The 27,885-nt window shown below is 42.8% G+C and overlaps 3 protein-coding genes across 5 annotated transcripts in view; all 3 read right to left on the reverse strand.

The window, feature by feature from the left end:
* Window positions 1-27,885, reverse strand: part of LOC106093383 (uncharacterized) — a 171,500-nt gene that overhangs the window by 98,604 nt on the left and 45,011 nt on the right. The gene's annotated exons all lie outside the window — the stretch shown is intronic.
* LOC131996972 (uncharacterized) lies at window positions 7,788-11,549 on the reverse strand. Its single transcript, XM_059367184.1, has one exon. The coding sequence runs from the start codon at window positions 11,547-11,549 to the stop codon at window positions 7,788-7,790; it is 3,762 nt and encodes a 1,253-aa protein (XP_059223167.1).
* LOC131996973 (uncharacterized) lies at window positions 18,590-20,128 on the reverse strand. Its single transcript, XM_059367185.1, has one exon. The coding sequence runs from the start codon at window positions 20,126-20,128 to the stop codon at window positions 18,590-18,592; it is 1,539 nt and encodes a 512-aa protein (XP_059223168.1).

Below are 27,885 nucleotides of genomic sequence, written 5' to 3' on the forward strand. Positions count from 1 at the left end.
TATATAGCTGCAATATCACCCGACCTGGGATCTTGACTTCTTGAGACTCTATAGGTGCAATTATTATCTGATTAGGGTGAAATTTTGTACAACGGCTTCTCATATGACCTTCAACATACGTGTCAAATACGGTCTGAATCGGTCTATAACCTAATGCAGCTCCCCTATAAAACGATCTCCCTAGTTTATTTTTGGGCCCCTAAAGGGCAAATTCCTTATTCGATTTGGCTGAAATTTTTCACAATGACTTCTACTGTGGTCTCCAAATTTCATTCCATTATGGTCCGAGTCGGACCATTACTTGGTATAACTCCAATAGCATAGCAATTCTTTTCTTTTATCCTTTCATTAGCACGAACTTAGCACGCTTTTACTTGTTATTTAATTTTTCGAATAATTCTAAAACCTGTTTTGGGAAAAGACGATTTATTGATCACTTAAGCCGCATTGATTGGGTCCAATTATCTCATAGACTGCAGATTATGATCATACTTTTGGGTTGAAAAGAGGGTGCAAATATTAATCCGCCCCATGCCACTATACACATACACCTAAGCCTGTAATCGGCTTGATGTGCGCCCTAAAAACTATAAAAAAAGGGATAGTATGTTGAGGTTATGCCTTATTCTAGCCATTGGATATGCATTCTTCTAGCCACATCGCGCAGACTGGCTGATGCCTACGCCTTTTGAGTGTGTCGGCTCCGACCGTAAATAGTTCCGCTGGCGATCCATCGGTTCCTATTGTCTTGGTTTTTTTTTATCAATCGGGTCACTGCAACTTGGACATTATTCATTCGCCCGCCACAATCAGATGCTAGCAGCTCGGAAAAATATTCTCTCCATATCTTGATTCTCTCATACTCACGCCTTTCCATTTCCCCCCTCTTTCTGACGGAATATAAGTTTCTGCTTTTTCTTTATCTATAACTCTTCTTCACCTGGCACATTGCATTTCTGCACTCTTTTTGTACCATGGGTTTCTTGAGCTAGGCTTCTAAGTACCCCTTCTCCTGGCGAGTTGCTAATGATGATCGCTGCTTTGTATGCCACATTCTTCGCTCCAGCAGCAGTTTCGTGGGAAAGGCTTTTAGTCCAAGTATGGATTTGTCAGCAGTTTCCATGGATTGGGCAATGATTTGCCATTGCGCAGTTATATCATGGGGACAAGTGCTTTCTTCATGGAATTGGGTCAGTCGAGTGTAGTATGCAGTTTGTCAACGTCCAGCTTTGTTTTTAAGTCATAGTTGTTTCGGTTTAACTATGATATACCAGATGAAGCCGCCTTAATTCCCATTGGCCAATCCATTGGTTGGGATTGACGTCAAAGAGCCAGTCGGTTTTATGAGGACCATTTAAATTAAGTATGTAATATTACATTATTATTATATGCACTTCCAAGTACTTACAGTATATAAACAAAATATTTTAAATAAATTGTATACCCTACACCACTATAGGGTATTATTTCTTAGTCCATTTGTTTGTAACACCAAAAATGAAGAGACATCGACCCATTGATAAGTACACGGATCGACTAAAAATGCTTCCTGATTCGATTTACCTCTGTCCGTCTGTCCGTTTGCGCCTGTCTGTCGTCCCATCTCTCCATGTTAAATTTTAATCAAAATACAGATCGTAATTTCCATACGAACATCTTGAAATTTAGTACAGACTTCTTTTTTTGGGATAGAGAAGAAACCTTTGTAGATTTAGATATAGCTCCCATATATATCTTCGACGGGTTTCGACTAATGTTGCGGTAATGTGGTCATTTATCAACCGATCCTAATGAAATTCGGCACGAGAGGTTCTCTTATGACACCTGACTGGTGAATTTAATTGTTATCGGTTCAGATTTAGATGTAGCCCCCATATCTTATATATAAAAATCAATTTGTGTTTGTTTGTAGGTTTGTTTGCTTGTATGTTTGTGTGTTCCTTATAGACTCAGAAACGGCTGAACCGATTTTCTAGAAATTTTCACAGATGGTGCATAATGATCCCGTGGTGAAAATAGGTTACTACATTTTTGATATCTGAAGGAGGGGGCGGACCCTCCCCCTTACCACAATTTTCAGAGACGCCAGATCTCGGAGATGGGTGGTGCGATTTAAGCGAAATCGTGTGCACTCATATAGCATAGTAAAAATAAAAATTTTGTATCCAAATTTCAGATGGGGTACCTAGGGGGGCCGCCCCACCCTAAAACCTACCAAATATATATATATGACCAATCACGACAATATGGGACTCAAATGAAAGGTATTTAGGATAAGAAAACGTATCTGATATCCAATTGTCGGACCAAGTGTTAGGGGACTACCCAAGCCCCAAAACACCCCTAAATCGGACATATTTACCGACCATGGCAATATGGGACTCAAATGAAAGGTATTTGCGAGTAGAATACGAATCTGATATACAAATGTGTGACCACGTTTCTGGGGGTCCACCCCTTCCCCAAAACACCCCCCAAACTGGACTTATTTACTGACCGTGGGAATATGGGGCTTAAACAAAAAGGTATTTGAGGGTAGAATTCGAATCTGATATGCAAATATGGGACCAAGTGTTTTGTCACCCAAAGGGGACAAATTTACCACCAAATACACCACCCAAAAAGGAAGTATTTGCTGACTATTGCAATATGAGGCTCAAATAAGAGGGTTTTTAAGTAGAACACGAATCCGATAAATATTTTCAAGGCCAACTCACTGAGTGGCCGCCAATTCCCCAATTCACCCCCCAAGTCGCTCATGTTTGCCGACTATGGATATTTGGGAGTAGACCACGTATCTGATATCAACATTAGGGACCCACCACCATAACAACCCCCAAATAGGCCGTATTTGCTCACCAAGACAATTTGGGTTTTAAAGAGAGTGGAACTAAATATTCATAGTTTTTAGGGCCAATACCCCAAACCGGACATATTTGCTGACTTTTGCAAAAAGGAGTTTAAACGAGATTAGAAAACAAGAATTGATACCCATTTTCGGGACCAATTTTTTGGGGGTCTACTCCTTCCCCAAAATACCCCCAAAAGGAAAACATTTTTTGACCATGCCAATATGTGGCTCAAATGAAAGGTATTTGAGATTAGAAAACGAATTTGATAACCTATTTTACGGCCATGTGTTTGGGGACGCCTCTTCCTGCAAACTTCTCTTAAGCCAATGGCAATATGGGGATTAAATAAGTGGTATTTGAGAGAAAAGCATGATGCTGATATTGATGCTGTTAGTCATGTTAACATGGAATTTCACTAAAAGATTTTTAATTGTCGAAAATAAATATTCCAAGGAAACTTTCGTTCCATATAAAGTAAAAGAAGGCCCAGCGAAGCGGGTATAGTATATGTATCGCCCGATTTTAACTTATGTAGACTTTTTCAACGCATTTAACCGATGTTCTCAAAACTATACACAAGGCTTTTTTTAAGGGCTCTACTATGTGTATTTTGGTAGATTTAGATAAAGCTCCCACATATATGTCCGATTTTGAGTAATATTGCATTAAATTGGTAGTTTTTCAACCGATTACCAGATACCACCCCCTATGGCTGTTGGCATTTCTAGTAAATTTTATAAAAATTGGTTCAGATTATGATAGAGTTTCCGTAAATAAATTAGACTAATGTATCCGCAGTTTTGACAATTGCACGAATTTACACGAAATTTTGGTAGGGATTGTTTTTTTACCCCATGTGAACGCCTCTGTCGGAATCCAACAAAATCGTTTAAAACTTAGATTGGTATCGCTTATATAACATTTATAGGCGAGTTGTAGGGTATTATTCGGCAGGTACCGACATGCCGAATTTTGCCTTATCTAACTTGTTAGTAGTATAACAAAATATTTCAATTTAAGATACAGATGCAACAAAAGCTTTCTGCGCTTCGCTTTAAAAAATCAATTTTGCTTTACTGTCTATAGATGGGTCATTCATGTAGAGCATATTCCTAATTCAAATGACCTGGAAAATATATTCAAGTAGCTGTACAACAATTTGTGCCTTAGCCCACATTTAAATTATTTGTTGGCTGGCTACATGTCATTTAGAGACATGTCATTTTAATTGCTGCCGCTCCAACTATTGCTAGACTTAATTAAAGATTTACTAGTTTTTTATTACATTTAACGACTTTTGTATTTTCCACAAATCGACTCGACTTATAAACTTTCTGAGCGTTTAGACTTAATGCCGCTTGCCTTACGATTGTACGTCCCGCAATGCAAATACTCTTTTTAATTGACAAAAGCGGCAATAACAATTTGCTAATGAATAGCTTCCATTCGAGAACAAGTATTTAAAATGCAAATTTATATCAAATCAAATGACAGAGGTTATACTCGTATCATCGGGGACGAAGTGGTGTAATTCGCAGGGGCCATTATTGATGTATGTTTGCAACAATCAGCAGAACTAATCAAAATGACAACTTTTCAAGTGGCATGACATTATTGTAAACTAAATTCTAAAATAAATGCACTGATGTATATGACAACGACGTTGGAATATAGTTTCAATTCTGTTTTTCTTCTTGCTGATATGTCAAACAAAATTCAATTCAATTCAAGTCTTCCACGTGAAACAAGGTGTAATGACTTTGAGTATTCTTTACTGATAATTGTTTTAAAAGCGATTGATACATAATCGCTGTTGGACACTAGACTGTCCCATGCTATCAAGGGGTCTTGTTTTTGCAAATAGAGAAACGCATATCCTCCATTCTTTTCTTTTGATCCCAATAAGCAAAGTTTGATATATTATGGCGATCGGTTGACGACAACCCATGCCGCCACTACGTCCAAAGTGAGAAGTTGTGCTTTCTACACTGAAAAATTGTTTATCCTAATTTTAAAGATTCGAGTCAAAGATAAGCAAACTTAATTTAAAGACATCAATTTTCCAACTTTTTAAGGGAACATTCCCTTTGGTGAAATATATATACTTTATATTAAGGCTATTTTATAAAAATTGTATGTTAATAAGTCCTTAACTTAGCGTGTGCTTCGTTACTCCCTTAAGTGTTTAAAGTGTTTTTCAAATACTTTTCATTAGAATCCTATATTGTCCCGTTTGGTGTAAATTTCCCTTTGGGGCATAATTTTGACCTCAAATTTCTATACAAGTTCCGTATTCTACTTCCAATTACCCTTTATTTGATGCACATATTGTCCAATCGGTGATCCTGTAATTATTGGTTGGTTTTTGGGGGGTGGGGCGTGCTCCCGACTCTTGGGGCCAAATTGTGATATCAAGTTCATACGCTACTTTTAAATACCTTTCATTTGATACCCATATTGTCGAATACCCAGAATTGTCGAACTTTGAGTGAAGATCAGCTAAAAACATTGCAAAAGCTACCAACGCATCCAAAAAAGTCGCAGTTTGGTGTGGTTTATGGGCTGGTGTCATCATTGGACTGTACTTCTTCAGAGATGATGCTAATCGTACCGTAACTGTGAATGGTGAGCGCTATCGTGGGATGATATCTAACTTTTTTTGTCCAAAATGCAAGAGCTTGACTAGCATAACATGTTATTTCAACAAGACGGTACCACATGACACACAGTACGCGCAACAATAGACTTATTGAGAGGCCTATAGGTCTTAAAAAATTACACTTTTAAATGTCATACTCGTATTCTTCTCCCATATTGCTTTAAATTGACTACTACTTGGGGCGGCCCCCAAAGTACTAAATTTTTTGATCCGAAGGCATGGCGGACCCTCCCCCCATACCCCAATTTTCAAAAACGCCAGATCTCGGAGATGCGTACACCGTTTTAAGCGAAATTTTTATGTTACCTTATGGTATCCCAAAACCACGGAATGGTATAAAATTTTTGAGTTAAATAACCTGGGGGAACGCCCCATCTCAGAACCCACCAGGACGGACATATTTAACGATTGCCACAATATGGGTATCAAACGAAAGATACATATGAGTAGAGTACGAACTTGGTATACAAATTTCGCCCAAAGTGTTCGAGGGGTCCCCCACACCCCAAAAAACCCCCCAATAGGATTCTTTCAACGCTATCACCGCATTGGGCAATGAAAGACATGTAAAAGCAGAGTAAGAATCTGATGTAAAAATGTATTCCTTGGTATTGGAGGCGCCTCCCCAATCGCCGAAACACCCCAGCAGCGCATATTTACCAAATGGATAACAAATCAAAGGTGTTTGGAACCAAATAACCCCCAACCCCAATAACCCCTTAATCGCACATGATTAAAATGTATGGTATGAAATGGTATAAAATGATAGGTCATTGAGAGTTGACTACGAATTTAATGTACATATTTGGGACAGAGTCTGGGACCGGCCCACCAACTTAAGACGCATCAATAAGACGTGTAGTTCGATCGGAATAATATTGAAATTAAATGAAAGGTCTATGACAGTAGAATATTATATTCGAATATAATATTGATATAAGGATTCAGATCACGTGCTGCTGTCCTACCTTTCAACCGGACCAGTAGATCTCGATATTAAAGGACTGAAATAAATTGTCTTTTTGGTCGTAGTGACGGCGGGTGCGACCATCTCCTCCCTCTTCGTCATGTAGGACGACCGAGAAAATATTGTACTCAAATCAAAGGATGTGTCAGAATGTATTCCCCCTCCCCCTATCCTACCCACAAAAAAGGAAATCCGATCAGTATAGAATAGAACTGCAATAAAAGGTTTTTGGTAGTAGAGTACACTTTGTCCTCAAATTTGGACAGAGGCAGGAGGACTTACGGCTCTTTAAAAATGTGGTATCCCAAGTGTTGGCTTTGAAATATGATTTTGAACCAAAACAAAAACAAAATAATTAGTGTGGATCTGAACGAGACTAGTTGCCCTGAATACCTTGAAAGCCACCTTCAAAATGCGTGACATAATGGGGCCAAACAAAATCGTGCCCTAGCACGATGCTAATATTATTTCAGGGTCCGCCCCCTAAACTCCCTTCAACCCGGCCATGTTTGCCTACTATGGCAATAAATATTAGGTATTTGATAGTAGAAACCAATTTGATATCCAATTTGATATTTTGTAACCAGTTGTTTGAGGGTCGTTTCACTGCATAAACTTCCCTTAAACCAATGGCTATTGGGGCTCAAATAAAAGAAATCTGAGAGTAGAGCACGATGTTAACATTTTTTCAGGGCTAGAGCGTGTGTGGCCGCCACACCCTAGATACCCCTTAAAATGGACATATTTGTGGATTATGACAATAAGGGGCTCAAATCTGATTTGAAATAATCTGTTTTATGGCCAAGTGTTTCAGGGACGCCCCACCTCAACTCCCTCTAAACCGCACATGTATACCGACTGTTTGAGTCTGTAATAGTTTTTACAGACTTTTTGATCCGAAAAAAATAAAACACAACAACAAACTTTCAAACTAATTTAAGTTCCGAATTGAACCACTTTATTGACTTGCTTGTTGCTAACGAGAAAGACTAGTAATTATATGCAAAGCTAAAAATGCAATTGCAACCAAAAATGCAACTGCTTTTATGTATAAAAAAAGGCTTCATGTACAAAAAAGGTTTATGTACACACACGCACACATACATTAACGTGCATCCCCAATCTAATGGAACAGACAGCGGCTAGACAGCGACCAGACAGACATGCGTAGGCGTGTGTGTGAAAGTGCATGCGAACTTAGATTCTTAGGCAGGTAGTAAAATTGAGATGATGCACAAAACAGCAACAATAACTTGCAAACAATTTTTGGGCATGAGCAACAGCCAAACTAACAGGGCCGGACTTGCAGTTAACATCCTCCCCCCGTTGAAGGTCTTGGGGCTTCAACTGATTCACTTATCGGCAGTACGGCTAGTTTGGTTATGGCTCGCTTAAAGATTCCGCTACTTGTTCGAACATTCACCACTCGAACTATTCCGTCTTCGCCCTTTATAGTTTCCTCCACTCGTCCCATTTGCCACTTTAGTGGGGGCAAATTTTCATCTTTTATTACGACCATGGCACCAACAGATATATTGTCACTTTGAGCCTGCCATTTGGATCTCTCTTGTAGCAGCGTTAGGTAGGACGTACTCCACTTTCTCCAAAAAATCTGTTGCAATTCCGATACCCTTTGCCAACTGTTGAGACGACCGAAATTTATCCATGACATATTCGGCTCGGGTATTGAAATAAGTGGACCACCCACTAAAAAATGGCCAGGCGTCAATACATCTAGGTCCTCAGGGTCCTCGGAGAGCGGGCACAATGGACGAGAGTTTAAGATTGCAGAAATTTGGCAGACTAGTGTGCGTAGCTCGTCGAAAGTAAGTTTGTTTAGGCCAACTGCTCGATAAAAATGGAATTTAGCAGACTTTACAGCCGCTTCCCAGAGGCCACCAAAATGTGGGGATCTGGGTGGAATAAATTTCCAATCAATGCCATCATCAAGACATTGATCATGAATGGCATTTAGATGTGATTGCCTCGAAAACATCTGCTTTAATTCATCCAACTCATTTTTTGCGCCCACAAAATTTGATGCATTGTCTGACCAAATCGTTTTGGGTTTGCCTCTCGTGGCAACGAAGCGTCGAAGCGAGCACAAAAATGAAGGTGTTGATAAATCCTGGACAACCTCGAGATGGGTTGCCTTTGTTGAAAAGCAAATAAATATGCAAATATAGCATTTCACAGGAGGGCGGCTCTTCACCTCCGACTTGTAAAAGAATGGCCCACAAAAATCGATTCCAGTTGTATGAAAGGCTCTATTTGGCCTTACTCGGTCTGAAGGCAAATTTCCCATGACGTTTTGGAGCAATTTCGGCTTCATTCTAAAACATCGGACACACTTCGAAATAATGGAAGCTATCAGCTTTCGTCCTCCAATTGGCCAAAATTGCTGTCGAATTGCAGCCAGCAAACACTGAGCTCCGGCATGAAGTAGCTTGTGATGAAAATGCATCACCATTGATGCAGTAAACGGATGCTTTTTGGGCAGAATAATGGGGTGACGAGCATCAAAGTCCAGGGTTGAGTTTTGGAGACGCCCACCAACTCGAATTAACCCAAACTCATCAATAATAGGTGCCAACGAATACAACTTGCTAGACGATGCAATTTCCTTATCTGATTTCAACGCCTTGTATTCCTCAGAAAAATGTACAAGCTGAATGTTTTTAACCAGGAGGCGAGTACCAGCTCTAATGTCGTCAGGGGTTAATACTTCGGTATGGGCACTCAATTTGGAATATACAAATTTAGAAACATACGCAAAAATTCGTTGCATTTTCAAAAAAGAATTGCGATACTTACACTGTATCGACAAATCAGTAAGAGAGGTCGTCAACAATACATGTCTTCTACGCTCAGGTAAGTCATCCACATAACTTGCAGTATCAGGCCAGTTTGATGCTTCATTCAGCAGGAAGTTTGGACCACCTTTCCACAGTGATGAATGGAGTAGCTCCCCAGGTGTCGCACCTCTCGACAAGATGTCTGCTGGATTGAGTTTTGTTGGAACGTAGTGCCAGGTAATTCGAGTCCCATATGACTGAATTCGAGAAATTCGATTGGCAACGAAAACGTTGAAGTTGGATGGCAGCTCTCGAAGCCAGGACAACACCACCATCGAATCGGACCAACAATGGATTTCACAGTGAAAATCTAGAGATTTCACCACAGTATCAATCAGCTCAGCTAGAAGGCATGCAGCTGAAAGTTCGAGTTTTGGTACAGTGAGCGTCTTCAATGGGGCAACTCTCGATTTAGAGCACAGAAGTTCAGATTTAATGACGCTGTTGAATTGGGACCTCACATAGACACATGCGCCGTAAGCAGTCAAGCTGGCATCGCAGAAACCATGAATCTGCAATGATGCCGACGCCATTGAAACATGCCGTGGAAATGTGAAACGGTGCATCAGATCGAATTTCGAAATATATTCAATCCACAATGAATGTAGTGATTGAGGCAAGCTTTCATCCCATTGAAGATTGAGTTTCCACAGATGCTGCATAAACATTTTTGCCTTTGTAATGACTGGACCAATCAAACCCAATGGATCGTAAAGGCGGGCAATCGAAGATAAAATGGACCGCTTTGTCACCACCTTCCAGTCATCAATGGGGGTAAAAGAGAAAATGAAATTATCACTCTGGGGATCCCAAGTGAGCCCAAGAGTTTTGGTGACATCTGTACCGTCATGAAATTTTAACAATGTTTCACAGTCTTCTGCAGGAACATCCCGTAGGGCATCTGGATCATTGGAGCACCACTTGCGAATCAAGAATTCGCCCTTTTTAAGCAAAGCTGTTACTTGATGCCTTATCTCTTCGACCTCTGCTATGGTATTGCCACCAGAAAGCATGTCATCTACGTAGAAGTCACGTCGAACCACTTTGGAACCCAGTGGAAAGTTCTCTTCTTCATCGATTGCAAGTTGATGCATTGCACGGATAGCCAGGAATGCAGCGGGTTTTGTACCATAGGTGACTGTGTTCAGTTTATAGGTTTTGATATCATCCGCCTCGTTCTCTCGCCACAGAATGCATTGGAGGTAATCGTCAGGGTGTGACACTCGAACGCACCTGTACATTTTACAAATGTCTCCACTAAGGGCCACCTTAAAGAACCTGTACCTCACCAAGGTATTGAACAGCTTTGGTTGTATGGTAGGGCCGGAATGCAAAATATCGTTTAATGATAGCCCAGTTGCGGTTTTTGCCGATCCATCAAAAACCACTCTAAGTTTGGTCGATGTGCTGTCCAACTTGTGGACACAGTGGTGTGGCAAGTAGTACTTCGATTCGGGTACCTGTGGCGAGATTAACGACATATGGCTTAATGTGGCATACTCACGCATAAAAGTTGTATATTGAGCCTTTATTTCTGGACTCCGACGAAACTTTCTTTCCAAAGACATTAGACGTTGTAATGCACGCTGATATGAACCACCAAGTGATGAGACACCCCTGCTTTCGATTTGCGGCAGCCGAACAGAATATGACCCAGAAGGCAAACGAACGAAGTTGGTTAGAAAATGATTTTCGCAGTAGAGTTCATTGTCAGATCTGGATTCATCATAAACAAAGTTGGTCTCGATTTCCCAAAAGGATTTGACGACGGTTGAAAGCTTCTCTTCTTCTTCCTCAAGCTCGGAATACGACACAGCAAGTGACCAGGACTTACATGGCTGAAAACTACCACCTGCTACGACCCAGCCGAATAATGTTTTTTGTAAAACAGGGAGGTTGACACCAATTTTTATTTGCCCCACTGACATCAGATTGAAAAACAATTCGGCACCAATTAACATGTCGATATGATCCGGCTTGTTAAATGCAGGGTCTGCTAATTGAATGTTCTTGGGCATATTCCAGTTGGAGGCATCGAGATTTATTTTTGGCTTGTAGTCAGTGATGCTTGGTACCACCATGGCAGCGAACGAAGTGGTGAAATCACTATGGCATGATTTCACAACCAAATCAACAGATTTTTCAACCAGCATACTTCCATCTGTGATGACGGAAGTCGCTGGCTCGTTTCCGTCCACACTCAGTGTCGTCTCCATTCGCGTTTAACCTGTGTTGTCCTTTTTATGTTGAATTATTTAAAATGAATTTTGGGTAATGAATGTGAATTAATGAATTAATTTGAACTGAATTATTCTTCTCAGTGTATTTTGTAGTAGTAACTAATCGGTAATTTCTCACAGTGTATTCGCTGTGTGTACGCCCTGCCAGTATCGATTGTTTTGCCCATGACCATTTTATCATTTTTGTTCCCAAAAGAAGCAGGCAGTGATTTCCCGCCTGAATGAGTGGCCCTCATACTTGTTTACAAGTTAGCTCCAAAAATGATCATAACAAGTTACCGTATGACTACAAACAAAATAGCATAGCCAATGGTAGTGATATTCACGGCAGCCAGACACCACGGCGACACTCAGGATGGGTAGGCAGCCACCAACGACAACGAACAAACGCATGCACATGGCTGTTGGATAGACAAAGGGCTATGCTGATGCGTTGGTCAGCCAGCCACAACAAGGGACACACACACGCACATGTGGTTGGCATAGGCAAGGGCCCCACATGATTGTTGGTCAGCCAGCAACGACAGCGACCATACGCATGTACATTGGATGGTTGAAGGGAGAATGCCTGGCGTTGGATGATCGCTGCTGTGGTGAATTTGAAAACCAGGTATGAGTGAGAACGAATAAAAGGAGGGGTGCAACAGGCAAAGGAGATCAGAAGTCCACCGTCGGAGACGAAGCAACGAGTGTGAAGCCAAGGAGATATCGGTGAGTAGAGTGAAAAGTGCTAAGTGACATGGATAAAAGACTAAAGTGACAGTGTTCGAGAGCCGTGTATTATCGTTAATCTTTGCCGTCTGAGCCCCGTAAACAGTGAACTTTCGTGGTCACTGCAACGTAACCGCTCCGTTAGACTTTCCCGCAACCAGTGAACTTTCGTGGTCACTGCAACGTAACCACTCCGGTAAACTTTCCCGCAACAGTGAACTTTCGTGGTCACTGCAACGTAAATGCTACGTTAATCTTTGCCGTCTGAGCCCCTCAAACAGTGAACTTTCGTGGTCACTGCACCGTAGACGCTTCGTTAGACCTTCCCGCAAACAGTGAACTTTCGTGGTCACTGCAACGTAAATGCTTCGTTAATCTTTGCCGTCTGAGCCCCGCAACCAGTGAACTTTCGTGGTCACTGCACCGTAGACGCTTCGTTAGACCTTCCCGCAAACAGTGAGCTTTCGTGGTCACTGCAACGTAAATGCTTCGTTAATCTTTGCTGTCTGAGACCCGTAGACTGTGAACTCTCGTGGTCACTGCAACGTAACCGCTTCGTTAAACTTTCCCGCAACCAGTGAACTTTCGTGGCCACTGCACCGTTTTAGCCTCGTGTTTCCCGCCGACACCGCGAACGTCCGTGGGCAGTTTGTTTTGCGCCACATTGGGTACGCCGCGTTAGCGATAGACCCCGACCGACACCGCACGGTAGGGACATAACTGACGAAAGACGGACGGTCCCACGATCCCACTACACGGACCCCACGCCAAGCCACTCACCAGGGTGCAAGAACCGGTCCAGGTCTTCACCCATCTCGCACTGCGATCGTCCACGCCAGCAGGACCCCTCCCTCAGAGCGGGTTGCCATAGTCCTCTTACGCCCCTGTCCAGGGACATCCGGGCTCACAGCTGAGAACCGTACCAGGTCTCATACAACCGGGAACCATACCAGGATTCGTACAGCTGAGAACCGGGCCAGGTCTCATACAACCGAGAACCGTACCAGGCCTCCCAGACGCGGCCACCATCGAAGTACACCCGGGTTCCCACACCAGAGAACCGTACCAGGTCTCACGAGCGCAGCCACCGTCGAAGTACCCCTAGCTCAGCACAACAGAGAACCATCCCAGGTCTCGGCCTTAGTGTTTAAATCGTTAAGGAACTTTTCCAGAGTTAAATAAACAGATTTGTGAAACCAAAACCTGACTCCGTGTTCTCTACTCTAGTCTCGGCAAATATAAATTTCTGTGACGGACCCTTCCCCGCGAGTTATACCCCAGCACACGAGGGGAAACCTGTCGTTACAGTGGCGCCCGAGCAGGGACCTGAGTAGAGAAACAAACAACCGCACTAGCGAAAGGAGTACCACAATCTGTTTATTCGACCACTACAACGAGTTGAATCCTTAATATGACAACTACACTGCGCACATCGTGGGTCTATAACTTACGGAAGGAGGAGTTGGGAAACTACCTCAGCGAATTTGGCCTGGAAATCGGTGGAACCGTCGATGAGTTGCGGCGCCGTTTTAGCCAATTCATAGGTGGGCAGCACGACCAAGACGTCCTCAAACGCCTTCTGGGGCTGCAAGCGACACATGAGACCGTATCTTCCAAACGGGATAACAAGACGGATACGACCCCATCTAAGGATCCCGCAATCGTTATTACCGAGGCGACCGACCCGGCGCCGACTGGAGGCCAAGCCACCGACTACACATCGATGCCGAGTGCGGCCCCGGAACATGGTGAATCAAGCGTAGAGACATATTGGCGACTCCAGTCAGCAAACACAGAAACACATCCACGGCCCCAGACACAGACACCCGCCACCGATATTCGTGCTGTAGCGGATCAAGTGCGGAAATGGGGTGTACATTTCGACGGGGAAAAGGAACCCTTAGAATTTGTCGAGCGAATAGAGGAGCTTTCACAGATGTACGACACCGATATGAATGTCCTCCCGAAGATGATGCCCGAGGTGCTACGAAACCGAGCGTTGGTGTGGTACCGGAATAATAATCGGTCGTGGCGTAATTGGGGAAGCTTTAAAACGGACTTCCTAAGGTTCTTTCTCCCAGTCCGGTTCTTCGAGCAACTGGATGACGACATACGCAAGCGACGACAAAAACAAAGGGAGTCGTTCAAAAACTACTCGCTGTGCATGCAAAACCTGATGAGGCATAGTAATTACACGGAGGAACAAAAGGTCGAAAGAATATTCCGTAATGCCCTGCCAGAGTACTTATGGTACATCCGCAGACGTGATTTTCGCACACTACAAGATCTGTTAGAAATGGCTGACGATCTGGAGAGCTTGCCTGCTTTGACACCGCCTGCGCGAGAGCAACACCGGAGGATGCAACCAGAGGAATCTCGTGAACTCCAGAACGCTCGCATCAACCCACGCACAGCGTGCCGGCGGTGTGGTCAAAATGGGCACTTTGCAGTCCATTGCCGAAACAAACCCGTTCTTTTCTGTTGGGACTGTGGGCTGCGTGGCATCCGCTCTATCCATTGCTGTCGGGAAAAACTCGGGAAACGTGAGTCGGACCCGCCAAGAACCGGTGGAGACGGGTCCCCACAAAACCTCCAGCCCCCGCGATTAAACCCCACTTTGCATGTAGAGCCTACCCGACTTGTGGCCACCATCGGCATAGGGAATCGACGGATAGCGGCCACTATTGACACCGGTGCAACCCGTTGCTTTATCAGCGAATCATTGGCACAGGCTATGGAGGAATTCTATCCCAGAATCCCATGCACCACGACGGTGCTGCTGGCAGACGGCTCTCAGTGTCAGGTGCAGCATGCAATCGAGGCCGACATCGACCTTGGAAGCCAACGAGTACCAATCAGGCTTCTAGTCATGCCGGATGCCACCGAGGAAGTTATCATAGGATTGGACTTTCTCGCCAAAATTGGAGCGCGCTTCACCCTAGCCGGCATGTCTTGCATATTCTCCGCCCTGGCATCAGGACTAGATACAGCTCCTATTACCGAACACAATCGTTTGATCAGCGTAGTTTGCCCATGCGGAATGCCGGATTCACATTGCCGCCGAACCTCCGAAATCCCGTCTCTAGATCACCCTTCCCCCGTAATAGTCAGAGGGCGTGGACGTGCCAAAGGATACGTCCGAACAGCCCATCTCAGCGGGATAAAACCTTTCACTACAGCGGACAAAGTTGACCAACCCATTGACTCAAACAAAGTGGGAGAACATAGCTTACATATAACCTCTCCAATCTTTTCTCTCCCGTCTCCAGATACTTCATCTATAGCGACACAGCCACCAAAAGCCATGAACCCCGAACAGACACCTTTGCGTACCAAGGCTTACTATAAACAGCAGGGGCAGCTGCAAGCGACTGAGAGAGGCAGCAAAGACTCCGGCCAATCTAGTTCTCGTCGAAAGCATCCGACCAAATCCCGCAGACGGCCTTCTGAAACAAAGAAGACGCCGAAGGTGCAGTTACCCCCATGCTACGTAATGCTGGAGAGGATGGTGGTTGAACCCGTGCGGCGCCCAGTGGTAGCAGTGCAACCTATGCGAAGGCCAACCACTCCAACAGTCGTAAACAGGGTAGCTGAACAACCAGCCCGAAGGCCAACAGCACCATCGGCACGCGACCTAGTTGCACCACGACTAGTGAGGATACCAGCCGTCCCCCCCGTCATAGATACCATCGTCCTTTCATCGGACTCTGAGGAGCCATCGACACCGCCCCGGCCATTTAGATTCGCCCCGTCAAACCCAGCTACACCCTCACCAACGGTGTCCCTCATTATTTCGGACGACTCGGATGCAGAGAGTATAGGCGTAGTAGCACCGCGCTCGGCTAACTCCACATCCCCCAGGTATGCCGAATCCACAGCCTCCGATACCGAAATATTGGTTCCAAGGGAGAACCCACGCTTGACAGCGACCCGGGTCCCGACCCCGCCACCAGCACGATTGTCCAGCGCAATTGTGATACCGACGCCACCTCTACAGCGGAACTACGCCTACAACTGCCAGGAGCGCTTGCCGGACGAGGTCCAGCCGGCCCTCCAACGCCACATCCGGGTAGCCCTAGCCTTCCATGTGCCGCATCGGCAGTACAAGAAGGTAGTGGAGATCTGCGGCCGCCGCTACCGCATTATGGTTAACCGCCAAGGGAAGGTGTTCGTAATGCCGAGATGAACCAGCTCTTCCCGGAGGAGGGGAGTAGTGTGATGACGGAAGTCGCTGGCTCGTTTCCGTCCACACTCAGTGTCGTCTCCATTCGCGTTTAACCTGTGTTGTCCTTTTTATGTTGAATTATTTAAAATGAATTTTGGGTAATGAATGTGAATTAATGAATTAATTTGAACTGAATTATTCTTCTCAGTGTATTTTGTAGTAGTAACTAATCGGTAATTTCTCACAGTGTATTCGCTGTGTGTACGCCCTGCCAGTATCGATTGTTTTGCCCATGACCATTTTATCATTTTTGTTCCCAAAAGAAGCAGGCAGTGATTTCCCGCCTGAATGAGTGGCCCTCATACTTGTTTACAAGTTAGCTCCAAAAATGATCATAACAAGTTACCGTATGACTACAAACAAAATAGCATAGCCAATGGTAGTGATATTCACGGCAGCCAGACACCACGGCGACACTCAGGATGGGTAGGCAGCCACCAACGACAACGAACAAACGCATGCACATGGCTGTTGGATAGACAAAGGGCTATGCTGATGCGTTGGTCAGCCAGCCACAACAAGGGACACACACACGCACATGTGGTTGGCATAGGCAAGGGCCCCACATGATTGTTGGTCAGCCAGCAACGACAGCGACCATACGCATGTACATTGGATGGTTGAAGGGAGAATGCCTGGCGTTGGATGATCGCTGCTGTGGTGAATTTGAAAACCAGGTATGAGTGAGAACGAATAAAAGGAGGGGTGCAACAGGCAAAGGAGATCAGAAGTCCACCGTCGGAGACGAAGCAACGAGTGTGAAGCCAAGGAGATATCGGTGAGTAGAGTGAAAAGTGCTAAGTGACATGGATAAAAGACTAAAGTGACAGTGTTCGAGAGCCGTGTATTATCGTTAATCTTTGCCGTCTGAGCCCCGTAAACAGTGAACTTTCGTGGTCACTGCAACGTAACCGCTCCGTTAGACTTTCCCGCAACCAGTGAACTTTCGTGGTCACTGCAACGTAACCACTCCGGTAAACTTTCCCGCAACAGTGAACTTTCGTGGTCACTGCAACGTAAATGCTACGTTAATCTTTGCCGTCTGAGCCCCTCAAACAGTGAACTTTCGTGGTCACTGCACCGTAGACGCTTCGTTAGACCTTCCCGCAAACAGTGAACTTTCGTGGTCACTGCAACGTAAATGCTTCGTTAATCTTTGCCGTCTGAGCCCCGCAACCAGTGAACTTTCGTGGTCACTGCACCGTAGACGCTTCGTTAGACCTTCCCGCAAACAGTGAGCTTTCGTGGTCACTGCAACGTAAATGCTTCGTTAATCTTTGCTGTCTGAGACCCGTAGACTGTGAACTCTCGTGGTCACTGCAACGTAACCGCTTCGTTAAACTTTCCCGCAACCAGTGAACTTTCGTGGCCACTGCACCGTTTTAGCCTCGTGTTTCCCGCCGACACCGCGAACGTCCGTGGGCAGTTTGTTTTGCGCCACATTGGGTACGCCGCGTTAGCGATAGACCCCGACCGACACCGCACGGTAGGGACATAACTGACGAAAGACGGACGGTCCCACGATCCCACTACACGGACCCCACGCCAAGCCACTCACCAGGGTGCAAGAACCGGTCCAGGTCTTCACCCATCTCGCACTGCGATCGTCCACGCCAGCAGGACCCCTCCCTCAGAGCGGGTTGCCATAGTCCTCTTACGCCCCTGTCCAGGGACATCCGGGCTCACAGCTGAGAACCGTACCAGGTCTCATACAACCGGGAACCATACCAGGATTCGTACAGCTGAGAACCGGGCCAGGTCTCATACAACCGAGAACCGTACCAGGCCTCCCAGACGCGGCCACCATCGAAGTACACCCGGGTTCCCACACCAGAGAACCGTACCAGGTCTCACGAGCGCAGCCACCGTCGAAGTACCCCTAGCTCAGCACAACAGAGAACCATCCCAGGTCTCGGCCTTAGTGTTTAAATCGTTAAGGAACTTTTCCAGAGTTAAATAAACAGATTTGTGAAACCAAAACCTGACTCCGTGTTCTCTACTCTAGTCTCGGCAAATATAAATTTCTGTGACGGACCCTTCCCCGCGAGTTATACCCCAGCACACGAGGGGAAACCTGTCGTTACACATCACCTATGCCGTAAACTGTGGCTGAGACTCGATTACAATTTAAGCCAAGAGTCTTTGCAAAACGATTTGCAATCATGTTCAACTGGGATGCAGAATCCAAAATTGCTCGACACGGCACAAAATTCCCAAACTTGTTTTTGGCGAGGACAATAGCTGTTGCCAACAGGACGGTTCCACCCGTGGTTGCTGACCTTCCAGATGAATCAGCTGACGAAACAAGAACTGATTGGGATATAGATGGTTCCACTACAACAGATGGCTGGGCTGACGGCGTTTGGTCCATATGCAACATTGTGTGGTGTTTTGAAGAGCATTGCCTGCAAGAGCCCGAATTGCACTTTTTTAACACATGGCCCTTCCGAAGACAATTGAGGCACAATTTCAAACGCTTTGCCTCTTTGAAACGAAGAGATGGGGAGAGATTGCTGAAAGGTGGACAATTGACAATGTAGTGGTCCATTGAATCACAAAAAGCACACAAAGGAGAAAAGCTTCCAGAGGCCACATGTACGTGGCGATTTTTAAATGATTGCTTTTTGTTGTTTTGCTGAATAGAGCCGGCACAAACCACGGAATTCTCCAAGTTCTCCAGCATACGACATCTTTGCTCTAAAAAACTTGACATGGACTGCCACGACGGCAATTCATTCACAGCCAGGCTCTCCTCCCACTTAATTTGGGAATCTCTATCCATTTTAGTGGCAGCTAAATATACTAAGAGCCCATCTGCAATTTGGTCTCTACTGGCAATCGTCTGCATGGCTCGCAGGTGCGAATTAAATTTGTCACTAAGCTGGCGCAAACCAATGGCTGGGGAAACTTCCACAGCTTTCAGCGAAAAAATGGCCTTTATATGGGTCTGAAAATTTAACAATTTATTATCAAAACGATTCTTCAACAATTTTACCGCTTCCATATAATTTCTTTCGTTTAGCTCCAACGATGAAATTGTGTCCAAGGCGGCACCTGTTAAGCTTGAGCGCAGATGATGGAATTTTTCCAGGTCACTTAGCTCTGCGCTGCTGTCGACAATTGTTGAGAACAGTGAAAAGAAATTCGGCCAATCAGCATAAGCTCCACCAAACTTTGGCAACTGGATCTCTGGTAGGCGTGTTTTGCGTGTCGAGGATGAATTTTCAGAAAATGGACCTCCATCAACAGAAAATTGGCGCACAGTCGAAGACCGGGGATTTGATTCCAATCTACGGATGGAATTCATCTGTCGAGTCAATTTGGCCTTGACATCCAAATACAAGGCGGTAAATTTCATCCTTTCTTCACTTTCCATTTCGGCCGTTACCATCTCTTCCAATGCTGACTGAGCCTCTTCGAATGAGGCGCCTATCTGCTCTACATAGTCAAGACGGACGGACAAATCTGCCTCATCATATTCACTAAGCTGCGCCGTTGTAAGGGATTTTTTCAACATTCCCAACTGTTTCAGCATTGATGAAATTTTTGTCATGTAGGGCAATAAATTTTTTGAATTTCCGCCATCACTTGTATTGTTGGTAGGCTCTGTGTCTGGCATATTTTTTCGTGGCAATTTAAACTTTTTCACAAACAACTTTTGAATATAAAACAAATATTATCCGAGTTGATAATATTTTTCTAGTGATCACCAAGTAGATCACGTCGGGGTCACCAATGTTTGAGTCTGTAATAGTTTTTACAGACTTTTTGATCCGAAAAAAATAAAACACAACAACAAACTTTCAAACTAATTTAAGTTCCGAATTGAACCACTTTATTGACTTGCTTGTTGCTAACGAGAAAGACTAGTAATTATATGCAAAGCTAAAAATGCAATTGCAACCAAAAATGCAACTGCTTTTATGTATAAAAAAAGGCTTCATGTACAAAAAAGGTTTATGTACACACACGCACACATACATTAACGTGCATCCCCAATCTAATGGAACAGACAGCGGCTAGACAGCGACCAGACAGACATGCGTAGGCGTGTGTGTGAAAGTGCATGCGAACTTAGATTCTTAGGCAGGTAGTAAAATTGAGATGATGCACAAAACAGCAACAATAACTTGCAAACAATTTTTGGGCATGAGCAACAGCCAAACTAACAGGGCCGGACTTGCAGTTAACACCGACTATAGCAATATGTAGCTCAAATGTGATTTTTGGGAGTATAATATGAATCTGAAATCCTCTTTCCACTTTCAGGGGAAAGGGTTTGGCTACTCCAATCCAACCCCAAAACCAAGAGAATGAAATAGATCTAACATCCAAACTATAATGGGCGGACTTCCCCCTTAACTTAGTTTCAAAAGCACCAGATCTCGGAGATGGGTGGGGCAATTTAAAATTTAGTTTGTTTATAATAACTCAAAATGAGAAATTCGGTACCCTTATTTAGAGTGGGGCGGCGCCACCTCCAAAGCTCGCTAAATGGAAATACAAAACAAATAAAAGGTATTTGGGAACAGAGCATCGGGACGAAATATTTGAAAGGACGTACCATTGCCCCCAAACAGGACTTTCCTGACCGTGCCAGTATAGGGCTTCGATAAAATAAGAGAGTGAAAGAAGGCGCAGCAGAGCGGGCCCTGTCCAGCTAATATTTTATATATGAAACTATTGAGTCCTATATTGACATTAATATCAAAAATGTCTGTTGGGGGGAGTTCTAGGGTTGGCACAGCCCCCAACAACAACATTAGAAGTTTTCACAAATTTCATAAATTTCGACTATAGGGTTCGTTATTTGAAAATAACATAACAAAGTTGAACAGCTGAAAATATATATATCGTGAACTGCACACTCTAACCATTTGTTGGTATGGGACCTACAGTGCCTACGGTGCAGAATATGGTCCAGATCGGACCATTTTTGAACATAGCTGCCATATAGACCCAATTAGAATATTTGAGATGCTCAATTATTTAACGATTTCGTTGAAATTATTGAGTTAGTTGTTATGGACCTTTCGACATCCCAAATATGACCATAATTTAATATTAACCGATTTCCTGAATAAACTTTGGTTTCACAAAACGAGTATTTTCCATCGGATTTTGAAGAAATATGAATAAGTCAGATATCAGTGGTGGTGAAGCGGTGAGTTCGGCTCGGCTTCTTCATGGGTTCCTAGTTATACCCACCACCTAAGGATGGGGGTAAAAATCTTAGAAGATCTAGCCATGTCCGTCCGTCTGTCTGTTGAAATCACGCTACAGTCTTTAAAAATAGAGATATTAGGAAATTTTGCACAGATTCTTTTCTGTCCATAAGCAGGTATAAGTTCGAAGATGGGCTATATCGGACTATATCTTGATATAGCTGCCATATAGACCGATCCTCCGATTTAGGGTCTTAGGCCCATATAAGTCACATTTATTATCCAATTTTGCTGAAATTTGTGACAGTGAGTTGTGTTAGGCCCTTCGACATCCTTCTTCAATTTAGCTCAGATCGATCCAGATTTGGATATAGCTGCCATATAGAGCGATCTCTCGATTTAAGGTTTTGGGCCCATAAAACGCGCTTTTATTGTCCGATGTCGCCGAAATTTGATACAGTGAGTTGTCTTAGACCACTCAACATCTTTCTTCAATTTGGCAAAGATCGGTTCAGATTTGGATGTAGCTGCTATATAGACCGATCCGCCGATTTATGGTCTTAGGCCCATAAAAGCCACATTTATTATCCGATTTTGCTGAAATTTGAGACAGTGAGTTGTGCTAAGCTCTTCGCCATTCTTCTAAAACGTGGTGCAAATCGATCCAGATTTACCATATAGACCGATATCTCGATTTGAAGTCTTGGCCCCATAAAAGGCGCATTTATAATCCGATTTCCCTGAAATTTGACACAGTGACTTATGTTAGGCTTCTCCGTGTCGTCTATGGTTCAAATCGGTTTATTTTTAGATATAACTACTTAAAAGACAAATATTTTGTTATACACAATTGAACAATGACTTGTAGTTGGTCCAAATCAGAACATATTTCGATATAGCTACTACTTACTACTTACTTATGTACCCGAGGTGATGGGTATCAAAGGTTCGGCCCGGCCGAACTTAACGCCTTTTTACTTTTTTTTAATTCAACTAGTTTTCAAATCTTTTATTACCGCCTTTGCACTGATTTTTATTTTTGTCCCATCTTAATTATGCATTTTTTTCAAATATATGACATTATTGGGCGGAGTAACTAAAACTCGTATATCACGAATATATTTTACAAAACACAAAAAACATACAATTAAAATTGCATTTTTCATGATTTCTGTGTGTATCATAAATATTTACGTTTTTATTGTCGTGTTAAGAAGAAAAATAAATCACCACATTCATGACCAATGAAAAATAAAAATAGCTTGAGCCGGAGCAACGAATTTCTAATTAAAAGATTTCCAAAGATTTGATGCATTTTAATTCCGATATGCTGGCCTTCTCTTTGTAATATACTCTCTCTCCCCTTGGTATTTTACAATAATTTAATTCTTTTGTACATTTGTGTGACCTTTTGTTTTGCTGTTTGTTTGGGTATTATTCATTTGCCATTGTACAATTGTGACGCTAATAAGCGACGACATGCAATCTCCTTAGACCCTCTCCGAACGTTGTGTGGAGTGTATGTGTTCGGTCTAAAGCAGCTGCCAATTCTGCAAACAAAGTGTGTTTTTGTTTCTTTCGACAAAACTATCTACCATCTTCATTTTTCACAACAGTGGTGAACTTGTTGCGGGGTTAGTTTCGTTTTTGTAGTGTTAACTGTTGTAGTACCAATTAAAGCTTTAAATCTTTCTAATCTTATCTGTCTTTTAGCTACTTGCGGTTTAAGTTCACGGAATCACATAAAATCCATTTTTCCCCTTAACACTCTTCTAAAGCGTTGGTCTTTGATTAAGAATTTTTTAAATAGCCGATGATACGCTTACATGGAAAAGTGTAGGCTGGCCGGAATATTTTACTGATTGCAACATTTTTGAGCACAACTAATTTTCCTTTTTAGAATTTTGTGAAATGCAACTTTTAATAAATTCCAGTGCATAAACATTGTCTTCTGGTCTGTCGGAGGGTATATATTCATGTTGCACCATGTGGCGAATGGTTAATGGAATGCATCATACACAGCGACAACGTCAACATGCAATTTAGAGGTAAATTTTTTTCTTTCTAATTAATTCAAGCTTACACAATGGTAATGGGTCTTAATCCATATAAAGTAAAAGTTATGATATTTAGTTGTAAATGCATTGGGACACGCCCATAATCCACTTGCGACAACGTTTCTATAGGTAAAGTCTTAATTCGGGAAAGATAAAGTCTTATTTTGGGAAATTAGAGGTAAAAAACTCAATTATTTGATTTTAAATGGTTAAATAAACAGTTTCCAAAACATTTGTTATGTGCAGTGTCGTATAGGTAAGGCGCATGAACCTCGCAATATTGATGAACTTCGCAATATCATGAACGTCGCTGAAAATTTATGATTTTTCCTTGCTCGAAAGATTTTAGCAACGATTACGTGCCAATGAAATAAATAAAAACAAGTAAAAAGGCGTTAAGTTCGGCCGCACCGAATTTTGGGTATACTCGTTTTTTGGGGCCAAAACCTAAAGTCGAGAGATCGATCTATATGGCAGCTATACCTAAATCTGGACCGAACTGAGCGAAATTGAAGAATGATGTCGAAGAGCCTAACAAAACTCACTGTCTCAAATTTCAGCAACATCGGACGATAAATGCGCCTTTTATGGGCTCAAAACATTAAATCGAGAGATCGGTCTCCATGGCAGCTATATGCAAATGTGGACCGATCTGAGCCATATTGCAGAAGTATGTCAAGGGGCTAATTTCGGCGACATCGGACAATAAATGCGCCTTTTATGGGCCCAAAACCTTAAATCGAGTGATCGGTCTATATGGCAGCTATATCCAAATCTAATCCGATCAGGGCTAACTTAAAGAAGGATGTGAAAGGGCCTAACACAACTCAATGTCCCAAATTTTAGCAAAATCGGATAATAAATGTGGCTTATATGGGCCTAAGACCCTAAATCGGAGGATCGGTCTATATGGCAGCTATAACCAAATATGGACCAATCCGGCCCAAATAAACGATGAATGTCGAAGGGCCTCACACAACCCACTGTCCCAAATTTCAGCAAAAATCGGATAATAAATGTTGCTTTTATGGGCCTTAGACCCTAAATCGGAGGATCGATCTATATGGGGGCTATATCAAGATATAGTACGATATAGCCCATCTTCGAATCTAACCTGCTTATGGACAAAAAAGAATCTGTGCAAAGTTTCAGCTCAATATAACTATTTAAAAGACTGTAGCGTGATTTCAACAGACATACGGACGGACCGTCTTAGATTTTTACGCTGATCAAGAATATATATGCTTTATAGGGTCGGATATGGATATTTCGATGTGTTGCAAACGGAATGGCAAATTGAATATACACCCAACCTTTGGTGGTGGGTATGAAAATATGTAAGTTGCTGCATAATTCCCTTATAGTCCCTTATAGTCCACATTCAAAACGTTTTTTTTTCGAAATATTGACCTAAGTTCGTGGGAAGTATGTATACATCTAGTATGTTGTATCGTCATGACATTTTATTCGACCCAATTTGGTCAAGGTTTGATGACCTGAGTTATGACATCCAACATCTAGGTCAAGTATTTTCTCAATCGGTCAATAATTTAATAAAGTTCTCGTATAATGCGATCTTTCAATTCACTTCTATAGCACAGCGCCTGTACATAATTTACATAAGTGAGCTCGTATTCCTATGTGTCCTGTTATGATGCCGAAAGCTTCATCTCCCCCACAATCCGCATCTCCCGATAAGATTTTCGTCGTTCTAAAAATAAGTAGTGAACTAGGATAGGTTAGGTGAGGTTTAAGTGGCAGTCTGCCATCAGACACACTTAGACGTTTTCGTCCATTGATATACCACAGGAACAGAAGTTATAGTTCCTACCGTTGAACCATCCAGATCGCTTTAAAAAGCCCAATAACTTGCGAATGTTCACATCCACTAAATCAGACAGGTTCTCAAAGACATGAGAACCTAAAGTGGAACTCCTTCTGACTGCCAGTGTGGAACACGCTCACAGAAGGTATTCTTCTTCTTCGATGTCCTCATAGCAAAAGTCATTGCTGGCAACCTTCAGTCTGTCAGTAGCGGACTATATCTTGCATAAATTTTTTATATCATGTGATATGAGAGCTCCATATGTATGAATTTTTAAGCGAAAATGGACAATAGCTAATGAACTATACTCGTACAACGAACGATTTAAGAGTACATTAATTATAAAGGATGATTTTTTAAGAGCTATAGGAAAGTTTTTCGGGAGAAGCACATAAAATTCAGAAAAATGCATGAAATATTTAAATGAATCGATAGTACGGTTCATATATTTTTAATGTTTGAAGATTATTTCATGCAAATGTTGACTGTAACTGCGCCTCAAATGGTCCAATTTTGGCGTACTCTTTCCAACATTTTGGCCGGTATCTTACGAATGAATGCTTCAATGTTGTCTTCCGATGCGTCAATTGAAGCGGGCTTGTCTGTACAGACATGTGCCCACATAACATAGCCCCACAAAAAATAGTCTAAAGGCGTTAAATCACACGATCTAGGCGGCCAATCGACCAGTCCCGAACGAGAAATAAAAGGTTCACCAAACTCGCCTCTTAATAAGTCCATTGCTACGGGTGTTGTGTGGCATGTTGCATCGTTTTGTTGAAACCAGATGTTATGCAAGTCAAGCTCTTGTAGTTTTGGCAAAAAAATGTTCGATATCATCTCACAATAGCATTCACCATATACAGTTACGTTACGATTCGCATCATCTTAGAAGAAGTGCGGTCCAATGATGCCACCAGCCCATAAAGCGCACTAAACTGTGACTTTCTGGATGCATTGATAGCTCTTGCAATGCTTCTGGCATAAATCGACAATTCTGCCTATTTACGTACCCATTAAGCCACGAATGAGCTTCGTCGCTGAACACATTTTTACCGCGATGAACTTTCTTAACAGAACACCCATTTTGATAAAAAAAAATTCTATAATTTGCAAGCGTTAAACGTTTGTAAGACGATTCATGGTTAAATAAGAGACCAAACTGAGGATGTTTGAAAGTGACACAAAACACGAAACGTGCGTGAGCAGTGTTGCCTAAAAGATAATATCTAAAAAATCACCCTGTATTTTTCCCGATCTAGTAAACACAGACAGATGCGCCTTCAAAAGTTATACACAACATTCAACTTGTGGGAAATTGTCCGATCCCGAATTATGGGGTCTAGTCATATTTCCACAGATATAGATTGATCTCCTGGAGGGCGAAAACCTAATCCGATTTGGCTACATTTTATTATTTTCTGCCTTTAAATAGAAATCGTTCAAATAACTTGACAAGGTAGTACCATAGTCGAGGGTATTAGGCTTTTACTTCTTTTCAAATAAAGGGTTTTCCAATAGTGACTTGACACTTCATCTGGCGACATTGGACCATATTTTTTAGTCGATGATGTCAATTGTCATGTTACCGTGAACGGACGAAATATCAGTCTCCGACCCTATAAAGTATATATATCTAGACATGTCCGTCCGTCTGTCTGTCTGTCTGTTGAAATCACGCTACAGTCTTTAAAAATAGATTGAGCTGAAACTTTGCACAGATTCTTTTTTGTCCATAAGCAGTTTAATTTTGAAGATGGGTTATATCGGACTATATCTTGATATAGTCCCCATATAGACCAATCCGCCGATTTTGGGTCTTAGACCCATAAAAGCCACATTTATTATCAGATTTTGCTAAAATTTCGGACAGTGAGCTATGTTAGGCCCTTCGACATCCTTGATCAATTTGGCTCAGATCGGTCCAAATTTGGATATAGCTGCCATATAGGCCGATTCTCCGATTTAAGGTTTTAGGCCCATAAAAGCCACATTTATTATCCCATTTTGCTGAAATTTGAGACAGTGAGTTGTATTAGGCCCTTCGACATCCTTCGTTAATTTGGCCCTGCTCGGATCAGATTTTAATATAGCTGCCATATAGGCCGATCCTCCGATTTAGGGTTTAGGCTCAAAAAGCCACATTTATTGTCCGATGTCGCCGAAATTTGGGTCTGTGAGTTAAGTTAAGCCCCTTGACATACTTCTGCAATATGGCACAGATCGGTCAAGATTTGGATATAGCTGCTATATACCGATCTCTCTATTTAATGTTTTGTGTCCATAAAAGGCGCATTTATTATCCGATGTTGCCGAAATTTGGGACAGA

The sequence above is a fragment of the Stomoxys calcitrans genome, chromosome 4, assembly GCF_963082655.1.
Source record: "Stomoxys calcitrans chromosome 4, idStoCalc2.1, whole genome shotgun sequence".
In the NCBI taxonomy this organism is placed as follows: domain Eukaryota; kingdom Metazoa; phylum Arthropoda; class Insecta; order Diptera; family Muscidae; genus Stomoxys; species Stomoxys calcitrans.